This window comes from Sipha flava, unplaced genomic scaffold (assembly GCF_003268045.1).
Source record: "Sipha flava isolate LNK unplaced genomic scaffold, YSA_version1 1_pilon_pilon, whole genome shotgun sequence".
Classification (NCBI taxonomy): Eukaryota; Metazoa; Arthropoda; class Insecta; order Hemiptera; family Aphididae; genus Sipha; species Sipha flava.
In genome coordinates, this window is record NW_020272783.1 from 5503980 (window position 1) to 5531275 (window position 27296).

Here is a 27296-nt window from a genome sequence, read left to right on the forward strand (position 1 = left end):
ATGGCTCAAAGTAAGTAAATGTTGATTTTAAGTTAATGAATTAAATAAACAAACATATTATGTAATGTATTTTAAAATTTATAGAAAATTGTAAATTCCAAACAGATACGGCTATCAGTAAATATAATCGTAAAAACCATAAACGCGATGAAGTTCTGGACGTGTGGGTATCGTTGTCTAGAAATGATGATGATATGAGGCGATTTGAGATTATAGATTCTGGAAGTAATAATGATGTAAGTAATTACAATTATGAAACATTCAGTGATTTTTGATAGAAAAAAAAACATTTAAAAATGTACAATCGTAGATTATAGTTTGTGTTTTTATACGTTACAATTTGTATAATTCTTTGTTTGCCCTGATTAACATTTATTTATTAATGGGAGTATTGAGAACTGTTTATAACTAATTAGACCAACATCGAAAATTTAAAATTAATTAATTCTTATTGGATATTATATTCACTAGGTATAGTACATAATATTATATTTAAATGTAATGTTTTATTTAATTTTTAAATATTAGAATGGTTGGGATGTAAATGATATGTTTAAACGAAATGAAATAAAATATGGTGTCAAATCAACATTTGATGAATCATTAAAAGATTATACGACTGAAATAAACAGAGATGCATCAGATTTCAAGTAATAAACATAATTAAAATTACAAATTTAGCCAGGTTTCGTTACCGTTATTATTTTAAGTAGGTATGTTTATTAATGGAAATTTATAGAAAATGTTTATGGCTATTATTTTATTATTATTGTAAATTACAAATAAATTAATAATCGTAGTTATTTTATTTTTTATTACAAAATAATAGTACGATACAATATTTTTCTAGGGAACTAGAAGTAAAAGCTGCTCATTTGGCAAAGGAAATTCAGAGGAACGCGATTTCCCAAAAAAGAGCCGAATTGGAAAATTGCGACGAAGAGGAAATGTATAGTAGAAAGATAATTTATAATTATTCATCACTATTCTTATTTAACTTAATCAATATTAATTGCATATACTATGGATTGATTCAGTTTTACTGCTGATTTACGAAAAAACGACAGTCGAAATAATGAATTACAAAGTCCGGAATCTCAACAGTATTATAGTAATCATCGTTATTCTCAAAAAATTCAAAATAATCGATTCAAATATTCAAAAACTCCTATGAACGAATGGCAGAAATTTGTTTGTAGTTTAGAAACCAAAAATGTTCATCGAAACCATGGACGATATATTCAAAATTACGATATTTTAAACGCATCTACACCACCCCAATACCAAGGCGAAAATAATAATGGCCATTCAGTTGTTAATCATATACCTCCTGCCATCGTGATTGATAACAATAATAAATGTAATCATCTTAGTAATCATCGTTATTCTCAAAAAATTCAAAATAATCGATACAAATATTCAAAAACTCCTATGAACGAATGGCAGAAATTTGTTGCTGGTTTAGAAACCAAAAATGTTCATCAAGGTATGAATTCCAACTTTTGTTTTATTTTTTATTTTACTAAAATGTTTTTAATATATTATGTGTTTAATCGAAACATTTATTCTTATAACCAAAACAAATCAAAATCACGGCCAACAGTTGTACACGATCTGAATGAAAAAGTTGGTATTTCTAGATGTATAACAAACACTGAACAACTTGATATCGTGATGTCTTGTCCAGAGGTTGGATCTCAGATAATAGTTTCCTCTGATAAATGTGATCCAAAAAGTGAAATACCACCGGTTCCTATTAGTGGTAATTAATTTTGTTTCATTACAATAAATAAATAATCATAAGATTATGTAAAAATATATACATCTAATATATATATGTCTATTCATTTCTTTAATTTTAACATTATTGTATTAATAGATGATGACAAAAATGATCTCGAAAAAATCAGTACGGGTGTTACTGATATACAAATTCAAGAACACAAAGATGAATCTCTATTATTCTTAAATTATGACTTACAAAGTAATGAAAATGAAAATATTGTCGTAGACAAAATTCAAGAAAACGATGTAGAACAATCCATTATTGATTGTCATAATGGTGACTTAATAATCCAAAACAATCCTACTAATCAGTCGAGTTTGGATATTTTTTCTCCAACATTAAATGAACCACCATACGGAAAAGCAGAAATAATTGAAATGAAAAATGAAAAAAGTATTCATTTCAAATTTAATCCGTTAGTTAAAGAATTCAAACCATTTAATCCACCGGAAACCAGTCAATTACCACCTACAACATCATCATACAACGTCGTCATGCCAGCTTTGATACTAACCCCAGTATACCATCAACAGGCGGTTCCATTTGCAATAATGCAACCTAGATATTTATATGGGTATTCGGAGTTTGTGATTGGTTTCGAACAGACACTTCTACCAATCATTTCCATGGTTTCAAATATTATATGAAAGGTGTTATGAATGTACTCGTGTACTTTCTTGTAAATATATGGTTTTTCTGTTTTGTTTTTGTATTAATTTTTAATTGATATTCGCCTTCGATATTGTATAGGTAACTTAAAATGTAAATTAAGAATAAAAGAATCCGTAAAAATTAATTTATCTAAATAAATTCCTTTAGATAACACTTTTATTTATCTAAGATAATACAACGGATAATTATTTCTTCAACAAAAGAGACAACGACGGTTGCTGTTTTTTTAAAGTTACCGTAACCGATTTGGTAACCAGTAGGCGCACGGCGTACGGTCTCACGGTTTTATCGTGTCTGTCGCGCAAGGTTCACAAGGGTACGCGCGAGTGGACGGCACGTGTACCGGGCTTAACCCTTTTCGATTTTAAATCGACCCGCGTCCTGTATGTCCCGTACCCTTTGACGTGCTTTGAGCGTTGCACACGTGTTACATGGTGCTGTGCTATCAAATCGGGAAACCGGTTGGAACAGTTGTTTTACAGTGTAACAGCACCTGCGAGACCGAGGCGAAAAACCCAACGAAGCCGACGTGAATGTCAGTATCGGATCTAAGTCTCGGGACAGGAGGTCGACGAGGTGTAAATACCAATTAAAGGCCCGCCGTTAGACATTTCTATTTATAAATTCACTATTAAATGTTGTTGAATGAAATACAATTAATAAATATAAAAAAAGGGCAGGAAAAAGGCAAAAAAAAAAAAACAAAACTGACAACTTCAATTTTAGATTTCGGTTTTGTAGGCCTCTTAGAACTTAAGATCCCGGTGCATTGCACTCCCTGCACACCCGCTAAATTGGGCACTGGTACAAGTATGATTTCCCGGGGTTGGTTAATCGCTGCAACCAGATCGATTGCCGTTTTCGTTCGTCAAAATCACGAATCTGATGTGTTATTTTTCTAAAATCTCGAAGAGTACCCGGAGTAATAAAATGTATATTATAAACTTGTCGTCCAAAAAAACGTAACGATTCGTACGCATTATATATGCGATTTTTACCCCCGTTCCAGTGAAGATATTTTAACATGCATTTTTACTAAGAATATATCTGTCCTCGTTCTATAACAGTTAAATTGACTTGAAAATTCATACATAGTTATCTATTTTTGTTTTAACAGTGCCAATTTTCTCGATTTTACTCTTTTTTCTATTGAATTTTTGTGCATTTCCCACCTACTATAATTTATCGTTGTAACTGCTACCATCGATAGAACACATTTTCGTTGACAAGTCAGCTATTTGAGTTCAAATGTTTGTTAAAATTTATTGATTTTGGATCATGGATATTCTAACGTGTATTTTTTATTGCTTTTTTACCTATCATAACACATATAATTTTGACCTTCCCCACCTTGGGCTATTCCTGTGCACGGGCCTGCACCACAGTAATAGTATTTTGTAGTAAATTCGTATTTAAAAAATGGTACTCGGACTATACTCCGTCGTACACTGTATTCGTTCATACTTTGTCGTTTTACGAATTTTAACCAACAATCCGTAACTTCGAATAATTGTTGAAAGTGTTTGTTAACTACATGTAGTTTAATGTATGACCTCAACGAATGTTATCGTTTGTCGTCGTATAATTAACCATCGTAATGCATTATGACCATCAATGTTCATTCACATTATGCATTTACGTGCACGAACCATTTTTCATTTTCGTTCAACTCGTTCAAGAATTAGTACGTATTGCGTAAAGTAAATCAATTCTAGGTAAAAGAAATCGAAATTACGATAATGCAGCAGTAACGTACGTCAAAATTAAGCACAATGTACCGATCTCAATGGTATAATCGTTACGATCAAAATCGTCAGACCCTTTACATGAATAACTTGTTCGTTGTTACTAATAATTCTTTATAAAATTATATTGAACTCTTACGATTTACATCTGATAGGACATAATAAGCAGACTTAATAATCAATTCCTTGATTTTGGGGAGAAGGGTTGAAGCCCCCTCAGCCACCCCCCCATAAATATACCCCTGTGGAGCACCATACAAGCACGGGGCCCGGTGCGGTCGCACCGCTTACTTCCCCCCCAGGACCGGCACTGATTATGAACAATGATATCATAGAATATTAAGTTATTACTACTAAAATCAGTAACCACACGTTTAAAAATTGGATAAAAGCTGCGTTCACACTGCACCGTGCCGTGTCGTATTTTCTAAAATAATTATTTTTGATTAGTTGAACCATATTGTTACATTAAGGTATACCGTATAATAAATCACAAGTTACCTCACTAACCATAAGATACCGTGAAGTTGATTTTATCCAACTTTTGACGAGTACAAACCATATCCGTGGTCATACTGTTCTTATAACGTGACTTGATAACACTATCAAATTAATTATAAAACCACGTATAATTAGCATTCAAAACATAACTATTATAATTTACAAAATTATTACTATTTTACATATTTTTTAAAATTTTTCTTATAAATATTAAATAATATACGTAAATAATCTATATCTCTGTACTAAGTTATAGCTATGGATAATTCAGAAAATCAGTTTATCAAAGTAGGATCTTTGGAAGAGGAAGCTAAAAAACGCAAGGAACGATTGGCAAGTTTAAAAAAGTCGTTAGAAATAAAAAATGATGCGAATTTCACCAATGATACCATAGAAAAACCATTACCAAAGTATGTTCCTACATTGTTTACAAATTAAATCTGTTTGGTTGCTCTTAAATAATTATTTATTTTAGACCTAAGTTTAAAAGTTATATCCCAGAAGATGAAGGACTCAAAGCAGAACTTATACCTACTCCTCAACCTGGTGATATTGTTGCGGAAGTTGAAGATCAATTAAAAGCTGGAGAAACAGTTTTTACAGTTCAAGAATTGGTAAATTTATAGAAAATATTTGAAGTAAATAAACATTAAAAACATAAAATAAATGTGTATAAAATATTTCAGTTATTTGTATCTTTGTACCATTGTAAAAAAAAAATTAGTTATGACAATTATTAACAGTAGGTCAGTTATAATAGTAATTTTACTATCACTATTATTTAATACTTACATTAGAGCTTCTTTAATAGCTGAACATTCATAGCTTTGCATAGCCATTAGCTTCAGTTGATAATCTGTTATTTAACTTAAGAGGGTTGTTTATTTCATTACATATTTCTTCATAGATTTCTTATTTATACAAGTGTATTGTACCATAGATTAAATATACATATATTTAATCTATGGTGTGCACTCTATAACTCTAATAATAATCGTACCAATTTGAAATTTTCACTTAACACTTGTATCACTGTTTGTTCTTGACAATTTTGAATTTTGCTAATAATAAATTTAGCTGGATATACTATATATACATGTTAAACATTTTAATGTAATTTACTTATCTACTTAGTTGCTTTTTTTTTTTTTTCAAATATTCAACCTACTGTATTAAAGAATTTGGTTTGACTATTATTATAACCACCCAGTGGTATAAACATAACTTTCGTATGGGTGGGGGATCAGTTTTAAACAAATTTTTATGGAAGGAAAATTCCTAAACCTAAGTACCTGCACATTTAAATAATAAATAGTAAAAGATATATATATATATAGAATGTGTCAAAATAATAATTTACAATAAATCCTTACAATATTATTTTGTTTCCTTATAATTTCCTTACATTAAGAACATTATTTATACTATTTTAAAAGAGCCTATGGGGGATCTGACCCCCACATCTCCCCCTTGTATACTCCCCTGTAACCACCTTCATATATTTGAATTGATCCATCTGACCTCTTTCATTCAAAATCTAAAGATATTAAAATACATTGGTTTCAAGTTTTTTATGAAAAACTAACACAGTAGTATCATTAGTATCACAGTAATATCATTCACTTGTTTGTCTATATCTCACCTAAGCCAACATAGGAGTTATTTTTATTCTTATATATATATATATATATATATATATATATATATATATAAAAGTTCAAGTATAATATTGTGTAATTTTTTTTTTTTCATAAAAATATGTACATCAAAATGAACTTAAATTAATTTGTATAAATCAATATATTTTATGTTATATAGTGTATATTTGATGATAGTTTTAGTCTATAATAAAAAGTAAAGGCTTTCAGATAAGTTTTTTGTTTGCGAATTTCTACATTCAGTGAATATGTGTTTAATTGAGGTTAGAGCCTTACATTTAGTACATATTCATGGAGGTTCTTTCTTGGAAGTATGTAAGAAATGTGTGTGACCAATTCTCAGTTGATTTGAAAAACAACTTCATCTCTTTGGCTAAGAGTATACAATTTGTTCAATTTTTCGATGTTCTTTTTACTTCCCGCATTTTATTATTCATATTTAATCAATGGATTTGCATTTATTCTTTCATATTTTTATATTATTCATGCTGCAGTTATAAAATCATAGTTATTTCCATTAAACCTTGATTACATTATTTTAATATCTTAAATTAATTAATCTAGAAGTTTTTATAACAACTACCTTGTTTAATTACCACGGATTAAATTAATCTACTAATTAATTTAATCTGTATTATTACTAATGGTTTTTTTTTTTAATATAATAATCAAATAAGTTCTAATTAGTCTTTAATTATTTTGAGTTTTTAATTATCTAAGAATTAGATAAGATAATTATTACAGTCTTTACAAAATTATCTAGAATCATCATAGTACTTACCCTATAAAGTATAGGATACCTTAGTTTGATATTTTTTCAATTATTATAAAAAATATTAATTTAATTTAAAAAATTATTATTATTATGTATGAATCATAAAATATATTTTTTTTAAATACTTTATTCTTTTTGGACTTCATATTTAATAGTATTCCAGTTACTGGTTTAGATACATGAACTCATTAGTTTTATGAATTGTAAATATTACTTCTTGTGTTTGCTATAATGACATACAATTTAACTTCTTTCAAGTTTGTTGATGTTTTTATAAATATTTAACAATAAAAGTCTTTGTCTTAATTTTATACTCAATTCTAATTGTATTTGAGTACATTTCAATAATATATTTAAAATGTACATTTATTCTACTGAAGTAAACATTATGTATTATTTTAGGATTTAAATACACTGGCACCCAGAAAACCAGATTGGGATTTGAAAAGAGACATTGAAAAAAGGATGGCAAAACTAGAGAGGCGAACACAAAGAGCAATTGCTGAATTAATACGAGAAAGGCTAAAAGGAGAACAAAATTTAGATTTAGCATCTGCTGTAAATGAAGGTGCCAGAGCAAATGCTCAAATTGATATAGAAGAAGAGTAATATTATCTTATTTTTAATTTTTTAATATCTTATGTATGAAATTTTAGAATTTGTATGAATGTACATATTATAATAATGTTACTTTAGTAACATATTTCCATTTATATTCAATTGTTATTTACTTTAAAAATAATAAATTCATCAAAATCATTAATATTTAGTATTGAAGTCCTATAGAAATACTTTTATGAATAATTTAATATTCTTTCATCTTTTAGAACTTAAATAAATAATGTGAATATAATTTTTTAAAAAAATTACTTTTCAAATTATTCTATTTTAAACTTTGTTTATTTTTTATAAATATTTATTTAATAATAAAATTACAACTTTAATACAATCTTTTTCATCATGGGTTCTCAATCTTATGAATTCCATGCCCCTTCCATACTACTGTACGAGATCATACCCCCCTTACTACTACAAGATTGAAGTATAATGATTGTACTAATCATTAAATATTTAACATTTAATTAAATTTTAATGAATTAATTTGTAGAGGAAAAAAAATATGAGAATTTCCAATGTTTAAAATAAAGTAATTTACAAATTAATTACTAACCTGGAGTATTATAATTATATTTGTAAAATACAACTGGTTTCTCATTAAAATTTCATCATTAGGTATGTACAAAGTCAATAAAATCGTGACTGAATATGAAAAAATAAAGTAAAATTAAAAGTGAAAGGGGTCAAGGTAAAAATATAACACATTTTACAACTAACAAAATTATGCAAATCCTTAATATATTTTGACTTAAAAATAGCATTGATAATAGAATAGACTATTCTATTATCAATGATAATAGGTATTCAATACTAGCTCTTCATATTTCAAACTTGTAAAATTTGTAAATTTTAACCTAGACATCGGAGAAAATTTCGGGGGGGGGGGTTTACAACCCCTTAACCCTCCCCCTTGCGTGCGCCACTGACCCAACTTAGTATGGACAAATGTTATGTGTGTATTATGTTTTTATTTCTGTGACGTGTCTTTTTGAATCCGGTATAAAAATTTAAAATTTAAACTGATAATCAAGTATATAAAGACTAATATTTAAAATATTATAAACTTTATATTTTTCTTAGTGTTCGAGATACATAAAAAAACGTTTAAATGATTTGTATAAATTGAAACAGAAGGAATATGTTTTAAGGTCGTGCTTGGAAAAATTATAAAGCGTTATTAAAGCGTTATAATTATAACATAATAATAGTAGGGGGACGCTAAAATTTCTGAAAATTATTTAGGATACTCCGTCCCTTTGCATCCCCCCTCAAGTCGAGCACTCGTCTTGGCTTAATCGGTTTTACTTAATAGTGTCGGTTCAAATGGACCATCACAATTAGCCACAGTTTACCCGATAACGCTATCGGTTATATATTCCCATATTCTCAACTTTTCTATTGACGCGCGTATCGCGGTGTACTTATTGCCTGTCATGGACACCTTTTCTCCAGGTCTGTTCTGGCGTCCCTCTATAGTTTCTCAATTTATAAAAATATTTTATCAGACCTTTAACGAAGTTTTTTATTTTAAAAAATTAAAAAAATTAACCTTTTAGTGAAATTCAGTTATCACATATCAAAATAATTATTTATCTAGTTTTGAATCAAAATATTAATTTTACACTATGTTTTAGATTAATAGTACATTCAAATGCTTCTAACTGGTTGGTTGGATATTGTTATTAATAATTTAGATATTTCTTACATTTTTTTGTATTCAATTAATAATTAAGATTATTAGAATTATTAGGTCATTGCGACCTATTATAATACTTATTATTGATCATTGACATTTTATGTCTATGATCATATGACAAGATAAAAACCAAATTAATATGTTTTATACTGTAGGTCTTTAAAATAATTTAGTGGTATAATTTAAAGAATTTTTTTTTATTTACTTTTTGTAATTTTATTGACCTATAAAATCTTAACATAAACCACTTAAAATAAAAATTTGCAAATACTTTGTAGAAAATGTAATGCCTACCAATAGGTTAAAAGTAAATAATAAATAATTTTATTGGTTAATATACATAATGTATGTAATAAAGTAAAAAAAAAATTAGTGAACAGTTGATACTCGTAAATTAATTAATATATGTACATATTTATTTATAAAAACTAATAAACTCCTATAGTAATTAAATAGACCAGGGAACGGCAAGTAATTTATATTTAAGTCTATAGATTAATATAATTAATTAATAAGAGCTAAAAGAAAATAATGTAAATGATTTATATTATTAACTACTTTATATTAAAACGTTTTAAAAAAATTACGAAATTAAACAAAATTTAATTAGTAAATTTTAATTTATGACTTTACATTTAATAAAATATGTTATAAAAGAATTCTGCAGTCTATTGCTGATGGTTAATAAAATCCATAACATAAAATAATGAGATTTAGGTATAAGAATAAAAAAAATTGGAAGAACTTATGAAACCATAGTTCAAATGAATGAAAGAATTTTGGCTAATCCACAGAAAACTCAAAGTTCTGTTCCTGAGATTTTTATAAAGTACACATTAAAACAGGTTATTATAGCCACAGTTTAAAATATATATATTTTAAACCATGATTATAGCGTTTATTCTGTGATTATAGTTCATATAATCAAGATAATATTAATGCAATTTTAATATTAATGCCATAGATCATTAGTGTGTTTGAAGTTTATTTTTAAAGATTTACTATAACCATAATAAATTAGATTAAATAATTAAGTAATTTATTTTATAAATTTAAAATTATTATCAGTGGTAAACATAGGTTAGATAACCACAGTCCATAGTATTACATATTACAACTTTTTATAAATTTAATTTAATGCTGATTCGTTTATAATACATAACATATATAATTACTAGTAAATGCAACATACTAAAGATTGTACGTACATGATATTAAGTTACCAAATGCAGCTAATACTCTTAAAAATAATTACGAAAATAAAGGAAGTTACTGATTAGATAAAAGTTTAAAAAAAATTGATTGATACCTACGAAAAAAAAAAAACATACATAAAATTATCAAGTTTATAGAGGTAAAAACTATTATAAGAACTAGTTTGAAGATTTATTTCATAAGAGGCTTAAGTCAATTAAGTACCTAGGTGGGTGGTTCTCAACCGGTGTTCCGCGGAACACAAGTATAACAGGTGCCACAAACTGGCGGTGCTGTGACGACTTTGAAACATGCGTATTTGCATTACTATTAAAAATAGAATTTTCCCAATATTTATGTTCGTTATTAATTATGATTATAACTTTTATCGTTTAACGGCCAAGGTATATTATGAACAACCATTAGTCGGCAGACGTCAATGCTAAAAAATAGACATAGTTACCTATACATTTTTTTATTATTTTTATTTAGACTTTGTGTTACAATTAATCTTAACAGTTATTATTAATACAACATAAAAAAAAAAATAGAAACCATTGCAACTAAATTAGGAAATGCCTATACATTTAAAGTAAAGTTTTTTCAATAAAATAGATAAAATTATTAAAAAATATATCATTGAAGATAATAGTATTGAGAAATCAAACAATAATTAATATATTAAAATACATACATATCTATATTGATTATTAATTAAGTTCCTTTTATTTTTTTGACAGAAAATTAAAAACCATCTCTTCCAGTATATGTAGTTTATGGAAGAAACTTTCAAATAGTTCAATAGCCTCAAGGAAGGCCGTATCTAGAAATTTTTTTCGGGAGGGGTCAAAAAACATGTATATTGTAATTTTATTGAATTTTAATTTTAATTTTTGATATTTGGTAAAAAATAAGGCAGAAAAAGATTTAATCTTCTTTTATTAAAATTAATATCATTTTTTCATATGATATTATGATATAAAATTAAAAACAGTCATTGATTAATTGGAGCTTAAGTCATTTTTGACTGAAAATATTTATGTTGGTATTAAAAATAAATAAGTATTTTAAACATTCGTAAAATATTGAAGAAATTTTGATGGAGGGGGATCCAGAAACCCTGGACCCCCTCCCAGATATGGCCTTGGTCCCAAGTAACTTAAATTGAAATCGATTTACAAATCATAGTTATCTTGCATCAAATTATCTGAATAATTTAAACAACTAATGACTAAAACACTAAAACAGTAAGATGTTTTTAGATAAATGTTAAATAACGAGTTGTTTTTTATAATTTTGCAAAATTAATTGCTCATGAAAGCAGTGGCGTATTTAGACTTACTAATAGGGAGGGGGGGCGACTCAATTTTTCTTTAGCTCAACATTTTAGGCTCAAAATTAACAAATAAAATTTTTGGTAATATTTAAATCAGGTGAATTCTTAATATTTGTTGTTATTTTTTTATTTAATCTAATTCCTGTTCCACTTAAAATTGACTTTTGTGTAGTTCTTTTTTAACACATGTCTGTATTTTGAAAGTTACGCTTGTATAATTGCCCCTTTGCCCCCCCCCCTAAAATACTCCCATGCAAGGTAAAGAAAATTACACTCGTTACCTGAATCATTAATTTAATTCATTAATCATTAATCATTAATTTTTACCTTTTTGTAGAAAAATTCTTAAAATAATGTTAACATTTCAAAAATTCCGTTATCTATTGATACTATTTGAAAAAAAAAAATTATTGATATGCCAATGAATAAAGAAAAAATGTAAATGAGTCTCATAAATACAAATTGACGAGCCTACAGATATTAGTGATAAAACTTAAATAAATTGATATGGTTTATTTTTAGAGAAATGAGAGAAAAAAAGATAAGCTATTCTTTATCTTAATATCAATCAAATTACAAAGAATCAAATAACAATAAAAAGCCAAACATCACATTACACAACACACATTATTTATTGGAAATTAATATATTATAACTTTTTATATACAATATTATACTGTATTGTTCCGTCAAAATGTATTGTTATAAGAAGTAAGCCGTGAACATAGGAAGGTTGAGAATCACTGTCCTGATTAAATATTTTTTTTTTTATCAAGACCAACATAATATATATCATTATTAGTATTAATACGATATGATGAAATATCAAGTTAATAATCGTAAATAGGCAGGTATTTTTAAAAGGCGACAACAACTTAAAATTTATTATTTTAATACAAACTGTAATCTACATAATTCTATTAAACTATATAGTCGAGAATGTGGAGAATAATGATTATTATCAATTGTACTTACTATTACATTTTATATTTATAAAGAATTATTATTTATATTATTTGAAAATAAAAATAATATATCCTACAATTCCAGACTTAAATTAGAAATTGTAGGAAATAAATTCGATATCTCTAATTGAATTAAAAATGTATAAGTTCTTTTTTTTTAACACTGATTTAAATATGATATTGTAGGTACTATAAACTGTACAATCTATGAATATCTTAGGGGAAGTATAGAAATATTTCAATTTGAAAAATAATGATGCGTGTGTTTATTATAGCTCTAGCTTTGAGCTTCATACAGCACTATTACCAAATGTAAAAAGAATATTGCTTCTAAGATAATATAAAAATATTCTCCGTGTTAAATATTTTCTGACAAAAACTATTTTAAAGTTTTATAATTCATTAGTATTTATATACACTTTTGAAAGTTATTGATAATGATCATCAATCTTTATAATAAAAAGCTTCAAGGCGTTAATTAAATTAAGTATTTTAAAAAGTGTTTGTATATAATATTAACTAGATGTCATGAATTCAAAAATCACAATTATAATTTTGTGTATTGAAATTTCGTTAGACTAGCTGGAACTGTATCTAAATATTCATATAAATACAGGATCGTAAATTAAATGTTTTTGTTATTTATGTTTTATTTTTAAATTATATTTAAAATATTACATATTTTTATTTATTAATGTTCGGAAATAATTTTTCTGCTAATTATTCATTTTTAAATAAATCTTTAAAATAAAAATTAAATATTTAGTTAAGAACTATGAAATATTCAAATACCTATTGACATAGCTACCACAACAAAATTATAAGATTAGTCTCTTAAAAAATTTAGTTTTAAATTTAATTCCTTATTATTTTTAAAATAGTTAAATTTTTACAGTAAACTTACGTTTTAAAATTATGTAAATAATTAAAAAACTTGCCAATTAATTTGAATGTGATATAATTTATTGCATTATTATTAATCATATAAAAATAAGTATTTTATAAGTATATAAAATTAATTAATTTTTTTTTAATGTAAAGAGATATCAGTAAATTGGTTATTTTTAGTACTAAATCTAACAAATTGTGACAGACACAGTGGCGATTCCTTCTCTTAAGATGATAAACCCTGTCTCAAAAGTGAAACATCCGACTTTGTGTTTAAGACCCAAAATATATTTCTCCATTAAAAATTAACTTAATGGTAGTAAAGATTAGCACTATATTTTTCTTACATTATATTTGTTATTGCTTTGTTATATATCAGGGGTGGGCAACTAGTGGCTCGCGAGCCTTTTTTGTCTGACCCGTGCTATATTTTCAAATTACATCATATAATTTAAAGTTAATCGTATCTCCATATAATAAATGTTATCTGGTATTAAACATCGTTAAACGTTTAAATGTCATGTGTATACGTATAGCTTTCAACCATAGCTGTTTGTACCGAACTATTTAGTTTCTTCGTATCATTCATGTAGTGCTGAATTTATTATTTTCGTGTATATAAATGCTAATTAAAGTATATATTTTGAATGACTTTTTTCTTGCTTCCCATACTCTGGACCCGATAGATTTTAATTTTCTTAAAATTGGCCCTCTAGTAACTTTGAGTAGCCCATCCCTGTTTTATATGATATTATATTTGTTGATTGAATATATATTTTAGTCGTTGGATGACAATACTTGAGTTCACTTTAGGTATGAATAAAAGTGACACATATAACGTATTTCTGAGGGACATGGTAAATGTATTTTAATATTTTTTATATTTATTATTATTAATGAAACGAGGCGACGACAAAGATAGTACTTAAATAAAAATTTGTAATTCCTATAAAATATTACATATTTATAAAAAAATTTGTTCGTCATTAATACCACTTTTACACCATTCCATATACAAGAATATGTCCAAAATTTAAATATGGTTGGTAAAACTACTACTACTAGTGGGAAAACATGGTAGAATGAACACTGCAGTCGCAATGCTGCCAGTAGAGCACATTTGACAAAATAGGCTTAAAAAGGATATAGAATAAGTAAAGTTATTCATTATCAACTACTTAAAAATATACTTTGAAAAATGTTACCATAACTATTTCTTTGTTCTCTAAAATGCCTAGAAAAATTTAATACAAAGTATAAACACAAACTACCCATTCCCCAGAAAAAACCATATGCATTACCTAACTATGATACTTAATTTTTTTTATTAAAATGTACACATATTTTTCATGTACGCTTAGCTTATCTGTTTTGCATAAATATATAATAATATAATACACTTAGAATCTTAGAACAAAGTACCTTTGGATTTCTTAATAAGTAATTAAAATCCTAAAAAAATGTTCAACAAGGCAAATAAATGAACACAAATTGATACCCATTTAAATTTATAATTATTGTGTTTTTTAATTAATATAAATTATTGACTTAATCTAAAAATAAAAATTGAGAAAAATTAGAAAAAAAAATTGTTATTCAATTTACACAATTGTTAAAAAAAATATGTTCAAATTATTAACTATGTAAGTATGATAACAAACAAAAGCAAAATATAGATTTAAAAATGATTAAAAATATAAAGTAAATAAACTACATAAATATTGTAAGATTAAATAAGCATCAAATTTACACATTTAATAATAATAATGTTAAGAGCAACAAAGAGGGCATGTGGCAGCATTGACAATTGAATCAAACTATGTTCCTACAATTTAAGTACTTGTAATTTTGTAATTATTTTTCTTTAATGTAATTTTATTTTAAGGACAAAAGAAACTTCATTAATTTATGATTCAACATCATATACCATATAATGGTTACAGTTATCAATAGCAGCATGTGGTACAATCTTATTGAGCCCAGGTGGTTGCAAGGAGAATCCCAAAAACATAAAGCCTCTGACCAAGATGTTGCGCTCAGGATGATTCTTAGCAAAACAGACAATTATATGAGATACATTCAAATATTCTTCTGCATATTCCAACATAGCCAAAAAACCTTCTTTAGACCCGACTGGTCTTTGCGCATCTGCCACCTAAAAATATATAAATATAGAAGTATAGTCATAGATATTATACTAAGATTTCTGAGTATATTATAATGTAAACCTAAATTTGTTACTTGATTTATATTTTTACCAATAATTTTAATGAATAATTATAATCTAACATTATAATAGTTGTTAAACATCATACCAAGAAAATATACATAATATAATTAATTATATATATATATATATAAAGCTATATAGAGTATATGGTATAAATATTAAAGATATTATAGAATAGGTAATAAAAGAAAACAAATAAAAAAATAAATAATTTTCAAGAATATATATATAATTTAAAAGTTTAATTAAAAAAATAATTGTATCTACTATATATATTATCATCTTAACTTGCATGCCATGGTTGTAAAAAAGTTAATGCTAAAAATTTTTCTGGAATAAATTACAAAATCAAATATCTTAAAATTGAAGGATTTTTTTTTTTGGTAACACAGACTATTTAAAAATGTACATATTAATTTAAAAAATAAAGTTCATTTATCTTTCATATTATTAATATTATTTATGAGCGGTGTAAAACATATTCAATTTCTGTAAAGTCTCTTTGTTTGCTGATGACTTGAAATTGTATATATATTCAGAATAATTCTGTACAAGATTGTGAAAGATTAAAATTGGACTTTTTTGGACATTTTTCAAACTAATGTACCATAAACATATTAAAAAAAAATATCGATAAATGAGATTCTATATCGTTCGCTAGATATAAAAATTGCTTAATTTTTAAAAACTATATAAACAGCCATATGATTAATTCGATTTCTTCTAATCAAGATCTCGATATAATCCTGTATACAATATAATTTGCTTGAAATTCCTGTATTGCTCACTAGTTCATTCAGTTATTGAATATAGATCCACAATATGGACTCCTTACTAACCTACCTAGCCTGATTCAATGATTGAATAATGATCAATTCTATTTTTTAAGGTACATATCATATAAGGTTAAGTAATTAACCATGTCGGTTGCTAATTTAGGACTCAATTTTGGTTTAGATTCTCTTACATTCAGATGTAAATTCAATGACATATAATTTATTTATAAATTATTAAACAAAATTAACCGTCTTGAAATATTTAATATAGCAAGTGGCACATTCCCATTTTAAACACTCATTTCACAATTACTTTTTATGTAATTTTATAGTTTTAACAAGCCTTTGTGTAATATGTTAAGGGAATGCAATAGTGTGGCTTATGATTATAAATATAAGCTTCGTTATTTATGAATTGATTTTGGATAAATAACTGTCATGTACTATTTAATTTTAATATTCTATATTTATTGTTATTATTTGTGTCTTATTTTTTATAAGATTATGTATACTCATTGTCCTAATGGAAACCAATAAATTGTCATTAAAGAGTACATGGTCCCGAGTATTAATTCTTCAAAGAAATAATGATACAAAATTGATTTTAAATGTTTATAACAAATTAAAAATAATATACTTAAGGATGGAAAAACATAAATAAGAACATTTTGATACTTAAAAGTTTTGCCTCATCAAATTTTAAAAATTACATTTAAATACAATTATACAGTAAATTATATTTTAGATGCATATATTTTCAAAGCCCTACAACTATTAATAATATTATTTTTTCTGATTATATATTTAAATAATATATTTTGACTAGAGTTAGAACATTTAAAATTATTAAAAGTATATATAAAAAAAAAAACTGATTGCTTGAATGTTAGAAAATGTGCCTATAGATACTAAATTCAAATTAAATTAACTTATCATGCTAATCATAAAATATTATTAATTAATCATCCATAAATTAATTAAAAAAAAAATTTAACTATTATAATCATAAAAGAAGAAATCCTGATCCAACAACAAGATAAAACAAAAACAATGATAATTATGTCTAATTTAACTGATTATATAATATATAATAAATTTTATCAATGAGAAAAAAAAATCAATTAAATTCATATTATTAATATATTAAGAATGACAAATAATTTGAATCGTGTGCACATAATTATCAAAAGATAATATAATGAACATTCTTAAAATCATTGATAAATTGAGTAAAAACAATAAATATAATAAATAAATGACTTGATTTATTATTACCACTTATTTCTTTCTGATTTTAAAAAAAGGAAAAATATAACATTACCTAAGCTTTAATCAACTAGTCAAATATATTTTAGAGTTATTAGAGTATATATTTTTAAATGAAATAATCATCAATAAAAATACCAAAATTAAATTGAAACAAATTTAAGAACAATTTAATGAGAATTTTAAAATTTAAATATTATTATTAGATATCTAATAACATACTAAATTATATCTCAAGATAATTATATTAGTTTAATTCATAATCCTATTGATCATAAAAAAATAAGATAATAAATTAACAAGTTATATACTTCAAAAATATACAATACATAGAAATATTCAATAAATTACTCAATAAGAGTTTAATCAAGTATTAACATCATCAAAATATTAATAACTTGTACATACAGGGCATATATATTTACTTATATATTTACTTGACATTCTTATAACATATATTGATAATATATGCAGTGAATTTTGTAAACATGTTGTTCTATTATAGCAAAACAGATAAAATTAGCTATCATGACCTTGGGACAAAATATAAATATAAAATTAATGTTTAAGAATTTATTTCTATACGGAAATCAAGAAATGTTATGTTTATCAATTAGACATATCTACCAGCTAATCATTTAGAGTGCCTGGATAATGAATGATATGTATATAATCTTCTTACAAACCTGTATGTAAAGTTTACGGCCAGACAGTATAGTATCCCATTGAATGTCGATGTCAGCTGTAATCTGCATTTTGAACGTGATCCGAACTGCGTATTGTTTCTTGACATCCTCCAACAATTCATATTCATGCACTGGTTTAGACTCCAGTACAGAGAGCTCCGATTGAATAAGCTTGCCCATGCCGCTGCTGCCCTCTCTGTTGCGCTTGGCTACAATTGCGGCATGGGGGACATCAGGACCACCACTGAGGCCCAGGGCAAAGAGAGATAGAGTACTGCGAGGGCTCGGCGTCCGACAAAGAGTTGATGTTACCGTCGCACGCCATTTGCCAGTTACGCATTATGGACAACAAATTACTCTTATTACTACCGTTTTTACTACTTGATATCATCTCCATGATCACGCGGCACCTTTAAAACCTCCACAGCGAATAATTGCAAACCAAAATTTAGCCGGAAACTTGGTGGTGTCCGAGTGTGTTGCTTCAGAACCGGCGAAGGTCTTCAGAGCCCAAATGACGACGATTAAATGAGGATCGAAATAAAAACGAGCAGCGAGAAGAAAACAATGAACAAACAACACACGATGGATGGGATGGATTTCTTACAGCCGTGCACAAGGCCTACAGGCAAGAGGTGCCCTTGTACAATTGGCTCTTTCTCTCCCTCTTTCATCCACACAATAAGTCACCGGTGACGTCACAAAAGTGCGCGTTACCTGGACCTTAGCTTTGGGAAGTCGTTGAGTAGAATGTACGCGACGGAGTAGATATGACATCACTTTACATGTGGCGTTTCTTCCATGACCAGTGGACTGGTACATTTTACCTAATGGCTTAACACTGCCAGTAGTTAGATAACCAGTACACATTTCTTTACCAAACCATTGGTTCTAGGTGAGAGGGGATTAATAGGATCAAAAGGTCATCGAATCACGCAACATTACCACCATGATAACACATGAACAACGAACACACATGATCCGCTACCAGCTGATTTGATATCGATAACATTCACAATTTACACGTGTTTAACGGCAACTGTGATTTTATTCCCTTTCACCTGTTTGTTCTTGAACTAATAATGATAAATATAATATCCATAAAACGACCGTTTCGTTATCACTTATCAATGTGGGAGAACTGACCACGAATATTGATAGGAAATAATTTCTATCTATAATCATAGAATTGACCCCAGCCTTAAAATGTATAACAGTTAATGCCGTAGTGGTAAATAATTAGTACTTATTAAAAAACTTATATGCTGTTCTCTTCTGCTTCATTAATTTTACTAACGTACAGTAGCGAATTGCTTATGAATTTTTCCTTCTGCCAGTTTTGAAGGTCAATATTTTCAAAACGTTTAATAGATGAAACATACGAAGGCAATAATTAATTATTAGTGTTACCACTTTCCATTCTCTTTTGAGTAAGTTTTCAATTTTTGTTCAAGGCTAAGTTTTGATAGAGTTCATACAGATCTGTTTTATGTATGTTAAAATTATATAGAATAATAATTAATTTCTGTTGTTATACTAAATATAATTAACTGATTGTGATTATGTACATTTCATGTTTTATAATAATTTCTAATACAATAGTATATGTTATTTGAAATAAGATTTAGTATTTAAGCATTAAATTAATTATTAATTGAATCTTGAAAGAATAAACGTTCATTTTTTATTATTTAATTAAAAACTTCTAAATTTAAAAATAAATATTTTTTTTATTATTTATGCTAAAAATATTTTAAATAAAATTAGTGTTATTTTAGAAAATGGAAAAAATAGTATCGTGTAAAATTGGTCCATCTATTTTAAATGCTGATTTGTCTCAATTATATGATGAATCTCAAAGATTGTTGGACAGTGGAGCAGATTACTTACATTTAGATGTTATGGATGGAACTTTTGTTCCTAATTTAACTTTTGGACATCCTGTTGTTAAATGTTTAAGAACAAAATTACCCAATACTATGTTGGAAACACATATGATGGTTCAAAATCCAATCCAAGTATAAATTAAAACATATATGATATAATATAAATAATATAAAATTTTATAAATGTACATTTTTTAGTGGGTTTCACCTATGGCTGATGCAAATGTAGATCAATATACATTTCATATTGAACCATGTGAAGATGTTCCTTTAGTGTGCCGTAAAATTAGAGAAGCAGGCATGAAAGTAGGATTAGCAATAAAACCTGGCACTCCTATCACTTGTATTGAAAAATACATAGATATGGCTGACATGGTCCTAGTGATGACAGTTGAACCTGGCTTTGGTGGTCAAAAATTTATGGTTAATATGATGCCAAAAGTAGAATGGCTAAGAGAAAATTATCCTACATTGGATATTGAAGTCGATGGAGGTGTTGGTCCTAGTACTATTGATATTTGTGCTAAAGTAAGAATAACTATTATTTTTTATTACATTTATCAACAATTTTTAAATATCTAATAATCAAAAAGTGTTGAGTTCACTATAGAAATTTAATTATTTTTTATTATACTAAAATTTAATTAAGTTTTAATAATCAAATATATCAATATTATCAAAATTTAAAATTGTAAATAATCAAGATGATGTCTTATTATAAAGGCAATAACAATAATATAAATATAGATTATACAGTTTAGTTGTTCCTTTCCTCCTAGTTATGAAATAATAAAACCATAAAATAACTATAAGTGTTTACACTTAGATATAAATTTTATGTACAAATATTGCAATTATTTAAAAGTCAATATTTTTGTTGCTTAACTATTATTGAAAAAATATCTAAATTTTTTCTTTAAATCATTGATAATTTATTTAATTATAACCTAACACATAGTATTGAACATGGCTCTAACATAAAAGAATAATAAAATATTACTGTACCTTTAATGCACAGAAAACTAACTCAATCTACTTACATATATATAGGATCAAAAATATATAATATTCTTCCATTAGAAATCAAACTAAATCTTCTTTCTTTCTTTCATGGGTTTATTGGACTTTTAAACCATCCTATCTCATAACCAAGTTTCCAACCTTCTTTGTCCAACGCTAAATTTCTCTAGTGGTTATTCAAACCAAAGTAATTCTTCAGTAGTTTGAAAAATAAATCTAATGGCTACAGCATGAACAAAATATGAAACTCTCAATATAATATTTAAATAAATAGCTTATATTTATAAATAAATAAATGCTTAGTTTGGAGTATTATTATATTTCTAAAGTAAAACTTGTTTCTCTTTATAAATTCACCATCAGGTAGATACAAAATCAATCAAATCACTTTGAATAAACTTTAAATACTATTTTACCTACTTTTAATCTAATTGATACATAATGTATTTTTAATTTAAAAATATAATTATTAGATATCATTTTCAACAATTGCTTCAATTAATATAAAGGAAATCAAAGTTTTTGTAAATAAAGCATTAAACATTGACCATTGTCATTTTTACTAAAAAATGCAAAAAAAAAGCATTTTTCAATTTTGCACCCAGGATGTAAGCACACCTTGCCCCTTCTTTTCCATAGTTCTGGTTCCTTAAGTGTATCATTATTATCAAAATTGTATGTTTTAATTAGTTTTATTTTATAAAACTAAGACTGTAAATTCATTAAAATGTAAATTGTATTAATATCAATACATACCTTATTATTATAATATCGTAAATTATGAACTCGTAGGATTCCACACATACCTGTTCAGGAAGTAAGAAATAGTGTAAGAATAAAATATAAGTAATAATAATAATAATAATAATATTGATCAGTTTTTTTTATTGAAGTTTGATTTCTGTTTTTTTAATTTATATTCAATTTTATCATTGAATTATTTGAGAGTGTAAAATAGTGCTTAGTTTTTTATGAAATTACTCTTTAATATTTAATGTTTGCTATTTTTATCTTGTAATATTTAATCTATATATGTGTTTTCTATTTTTAAAGGCAGGAGCAAATATGATTGTATCAGGCACTGCTGTTATTCAAGCTGAAAATCCACCCCAAGTTATTAAATTTCTCAGAGAGTCTGTTAACAAGCAATTAAATCTTAAAATAAATATTTAAACTGTTATTCAATAAATGCTAAAATATATAATTATTGTTATAATTTTATGGATTTATTCTTTCATTGGCCAATTTATTTTTACATAAAATATAAAAAAAAGTATTTATCTGCAGAAATTCAGACAATAGAGCTATTGGCAGATTCTTCTCCCTGGGCTGTGATCCCATTTAGAAAGCAAACCTGTTAGTGATAGAGTTCAAACCAGTAACTTCGCATCAACTCTGTTAATTACTATTTTATTCTGTCCTTCCACAAAGTCCCCCCTAGTATATTTTTGTAATACATGTAAATATAGGTTAATATTTTGATTCAGTTATTGAAAAATGAATTTTTGACATTTGGATTAAAAAATAAATATATTTGTAGGATAATTAATATTTTTATTTTTTTATGGTTTATAAAATTATAAATAAAATGTTCAAGTTAAGGACTATAGTCATTATTTATTTAATAATTGTACTTCTTGATATTATAGTTTTAATAAATCATATTTAACCTATTGTTTTATTCTAAGAGTTATATTTGTTGATATTTCTTACCAATTATAAATAATTGTTATGATTATAATTTATTTACTTATTTATTTATTTATTTATTTATTTTTTTTTTTTTGTTAGATCAATTAATGATTCATTTATCATAACATTATTTCATAAAAATTAAATTCTAAAAGGGCAATAGCTCAAATAAACTTACATTTTTATTTCTCAATTGGTAATAAAAAGTATTTGGTTTTTTTCCAAAATTTATAATAATGATAAAAAAATTTACAACTCTAAATTTGAAATCAGAATTAAATTAATGTATTAAGAAATCTTTTGATTGAGATTTACTAACCTAAAATAGTAAGTTTACAAAAATGTAAGAAATATATTTTTATGTAACATATACATGAAGAACTCTTATAGAATATTGAAATTGTTCAAATAAATTAATCATCTTTCGAATCGTAACAATCATTAAATTAGTAATATATAACAAAAAATATTATACGAATTAAAATAGTCATGGAACACTTATTTGAATATCATTAACAAATTAACAATAATTATTATTAAGTGGTCAATTCTAAATTTATATATATTTAGTATTTTTTTACGTTATTATTTTTTACAATTAATTTCATTAAGGTGCATACCTATTAGAACTTTATTTTTAATTACAAAATATTTTTCAAAAATTGTATGATTCTTAATGAAACATTAAGAATAATATTTTTACATGTTATTTACAGTAATAAATATAAGTGTATAATTTGTCAATAATCATAATTTTAGCTTATTTTATTTTTTAAACTTGACAAGTGACTTATTCCACTATAGTTTATTTTACTTTTAAACTGGTAGAAATTTGTTTAAATTGATCTTTATATCTTGAAATTCTAATTCTAATAGGTGAATTATTATTAATTACTGCAGTAATAGAGTTCACATTATAAGTACATACATTAAATATTTTATTTAATAAAAATTAAATAAAATGGTTAATTAGTTAAAATAAATTGATACACTTTTATTTAAATTAATTAATATAAACACAATCCATCAAAGTAAAGAATAAAAATCATTATAATTTTATTAGTAGTAACAGGTACTAAAAACAATTGTTAATGTTTAAAATAATCTAGTCAATACAACATTGTTACAGTATTGAACAATCAAATTAGTATTTTATTCAAAAATATATACAATTTTAAAAGGATTATACATGAATGTTATTATTAAATACTTTTTTTTTATATCTCTTACATAAATGATGTGTATGAAAGTGTAAACTATTAACACACAAAAAAAAAATCCAATAATCTTACGTTTTGATTATTACCAATGCTTATAAAAATCGAAATATAACCCCATACTTATTTTAAAATAGAAACTAAATACTGAACAATGATTTTGACCCAATAATTAATATTAATCTATATATCCATACATTTAAGTATTAGGTATTTTACTAAATATTCCCAATTGATGTTTCCAATTTAAATAAGTACAATATAAAATAAATTACCTACAATTTTATTTATTTTTTTTTAATGAATAAATATTAATACAATATATATAATATAACTGATTTATTCAAAAGTTATATATTTTTTAAATACATTAATTAAATCAAAAATTATTCAATTTTTTTTAATTTCAAAACAGCTTCCCTCACTTTGGTTACTTCATTTTCAATCACGTCTTGACATAATGTTCCTTCTTCATCAAAATAATTAGCAACTGATTTGGTTATTTCACGTTCTCTAATATCTCCTCCAACTGAATCTTTGCGTACTACTGTTAAACAGTAAGTACCCGTATGTTTTTTAATGTAACTGCTGGCTTCCCATACAACATCTGGATTAAAACCACTTTCATCTCGTTCTAATGTCACAGCAAAAATGCCTTTTTCCATGTATGTTGTATACAGTGTAATTGCACCCATTGTAATAAAATATAAAGCAACACATACTGTAAGAACGAATCGTGATTTTGGGAAAGGATTGAAAAAATCCCAACCAAGTGCAAAAGCAGCAACTAACACAGCAAATGTACATATAAACAAACGGCAATCAATAAGAGAGTAATCTTCAACATGGTTGTATTTGGTAATAAGTACTTCCTTCACAGCATCATCAAGAGTATTTTTTAGAGCGAGGTAATCCCACTTATTGATTTTGATTTGCTTGTCATCAGTGTTAGATTCTTCTTTCGTCATTTTAATTTTGGATAATTGTAATTTAATTTTGTAACAGAAAGTAAATAATATATATTATTATAAATATATTATAAGAAAAATTGGTGAATAGTTAACACTTAACAAAATTGAAAATACACATTCAAAACGATCAGTGTCTAGTAGTGAGTAGAATCTAGATAAAAGATTGATGATTCACCAAAGTTTAAAAAAAATTGATAGTGCTATCATATCAATGTATCACGAATACAATTTTAAACATCACTTCAAAATAAATACGGATTTAATCTATTTTGTGATAAAATGGTATAAAATGTGTTTATCTTGTTGTAAACGTCATAAATGCTGCCACGTTAGTGAACATTGAATTATTTGGCGATAATTGTATATAAATTTACAGTGTCACCGAAAAAAAAGCGACAATTCGGTAAACAATTGAAAATTGCACAGTACTAAAAAATTAAAATTTACAAGACCACATCACAATTATTCTATAGGGACTAGTATTTAAGGATACAAATACATAATTTCATTGCTTATACTCGTATACTACAAATAATTAAGAAAGTATACCGATATATAATTAGATTATCGGAAATTTTGTCAAAATAATATCAATAATATAACTTTAAAGTACAAAATATATAAGACTTTAATTTTGTGCTACATTTGAAAATGCTTTATATAATATCTTACAAAATGAATATCTTTGCGTAGTGTTTTCATTTTTTCATGAGTCCGTGGTAATCCTATGTACCTACATCGACGATTTTAAAATAAATGACCATTACATTTTCACTATGGCAGACCGTTTTATTTAATTTTCATTTAAATTATTTTAAAATATTGTTATACACTAATAATATATCATAGTTATTAAGTAATTTAAAGATTTAAACAATTCTACATCAATAATAAGTATCAAATTTATGTCAGTCTCAATGTCATATTATTTTGTATATCGTATTATATTCTATACATCGACACATATTTCTTAATCAGTTATCATCACAAATAATAGTATTAGCTCTTAAATTGTTGTACAAAAGTAGACGTGAAATGTGTCGCGGGATTTGAAAAAGTTTTGACATATCTGCAGTTTATTAATATCACTGATTACATAAAAAAAATTATCTAGATTGATAATTAATGATAAAAAATTAAGGATTGGTCCACAAAATTGTATATGAGGACTTCTGATTATTATGATTTCTAGAGTATTATTACACAACATTATTATCTATTAACTAATTATTGGGTAATTAACCTATTATACACACTCAAATAATATGTTGGTTTATCAATATACGCAGAGTACAAACTACAAAGGTACTAAATCAGTATTATAAAAATAATAGATCCGAATAAGTTAGTCCTTAACGGTTATTTGCTATTTTAACCAACCGTCACGCTATTAAATACGAAAATTATTCCTGATAAGTGATAAGTATAACTAACATATTATATATTATTCATACATGAGTGTGTATTTATAAACGTATAGTTGTAATATAATATGGTATAAAACTTAATATTATATATATATAATTATTCCTACTCCATATGTGACACACCTGTGCACAACGAACACACACACATTGACATGTTTTATCAGAATGATCGAAACACAAAAGGAAAAAGGGGGATTTTTATTTTTTTTATAAATGTATAATTTTCCAATTTTAATTTCTTCTGTTGCTTAATAATTGGTAGAATACTATTAAATAGATGCATATAGATGC

At 25.7% G+C, this 27296-nt stretch overlaps 5 protein-coding genes across 8 annotated transcripts; 3 read left to right on the forward strand and 2 right to left on the reverse strand.

Annotated features, from left to right (window-relative positions):
• On the forward strand, positions 1–2348 carry LOC112682187. Its single transcript, XM_025552711.1, has 8 exons — positions 1–10; positions 85–236; positions 529–650; positions 851–949; positions 1038–1486; positions 1604–1762; positions 1880–2148; positions 2244–2348. Exons 1-8 carry the CDS (start codon positions 1–3, stop codon positions 2346–2348), a joined length of 1365 nt encoding a protein of 454 aa, XP_025408496.1.
• A 2454-nt stretch (positions 2349–4802) lies between these two features.
• Positions 4803–7900, forward strand: LOC112682029 (coiled-coil domain-containing protein 12). 2 transcript variants are annotated; one of them, XM_025552483.1, is made up of 4 exons: positions 4803–4871; positions 4955–5114; positions 5180–5318; positions 7540–7900. In XM_025552483.1, exons 2-4 carry the CDS (start codon positions 4963–4965, stop codon positions 7744–7746), a joined length of 498 nt encoding a protein of 165 aa, XP_025408268.1. In that variant the 5' UTR covers positions 4803–4871; positions 4955–4962; the 3' UTR covers positions 7747–7900. The 2 variants fall into 2 exon arrangements, with proteins under 2 accessions (XP_025408268.1, XP_025408267.1); XM_025552482.1 differs by lacking the exon at positions 4803–4871 and having other exon boundaries at positions 4879–5114.
• A 7521-nt stretch (positions 7901–15421) lies between these two features.
• LOC112682047 (ornithine decarboxylase antizyme 1) lies at positions 15422–19428 on the reverse strand. Its single transcript, XM_025552507.1, is given in 3 exon segments — positions 15422–15803; positions 15806–15989; positions 18793–19428. Coding segments are annotated over 3 exon segments (387 nt in total). The 5' UTR covers positions 18973–19428; the 3' UTR covers positions 15422–15780.
• Positions 19429–19920: 492 nt separating this feature from the next.
• Positions 19921–22914, forward strand: LOC112682046 (ribulose-phosphate 3-epimerase). Of its 3 annotated transcripts, none has more exons than XM_025552505.1 (4): positions 19921–20222; positions 20560–20810; positions 20877–21206; positions 22752–22914. In XM_025552505.1, exons 2-4 carry the CDS (start codon positions 20574–20576, stop codon positions 22869–22871), a joined length of 687 nt encoding a protein of 228 aa, XP_025408290.1. In that variant the 5' UTR covers positions 19921–20222; positions 20560–20573; the 3' UTR covers positions 22872–22914. The 3 variants fall into 3 exon arrangements, with proteins under 3 accessions (XP_025408290.1, XP_025408291.1, XP_025408289.1); XM_025552506.1 differs by having other exon boundaries at positions 19922–20283; positions 20571–20810; XM_025552504.1 differs by having other exon boundaries at positions 19925–20222; positions 20571–20810.
• Positions 22915–24954: 2040 nt separating this feature from the next.
• On the reverse strand, positions 24955–25735 carry LOC112682025 (probable signal peptidase complex subunit 2). Its single transcript, XM_025552475.1, has one exon. The coding sequence runs from the start codon at positions 25573–25575 to the stop codon at positions 24994–24996; it is 582 nt and encodes a 193-aa protein (XP_025408260.1). The 5' UTR covers positions 25576–25735; the 3' UTR covers positions 24955–24993.
• Positions 25736–27296: the final 1561 nt, after the last annotated feature.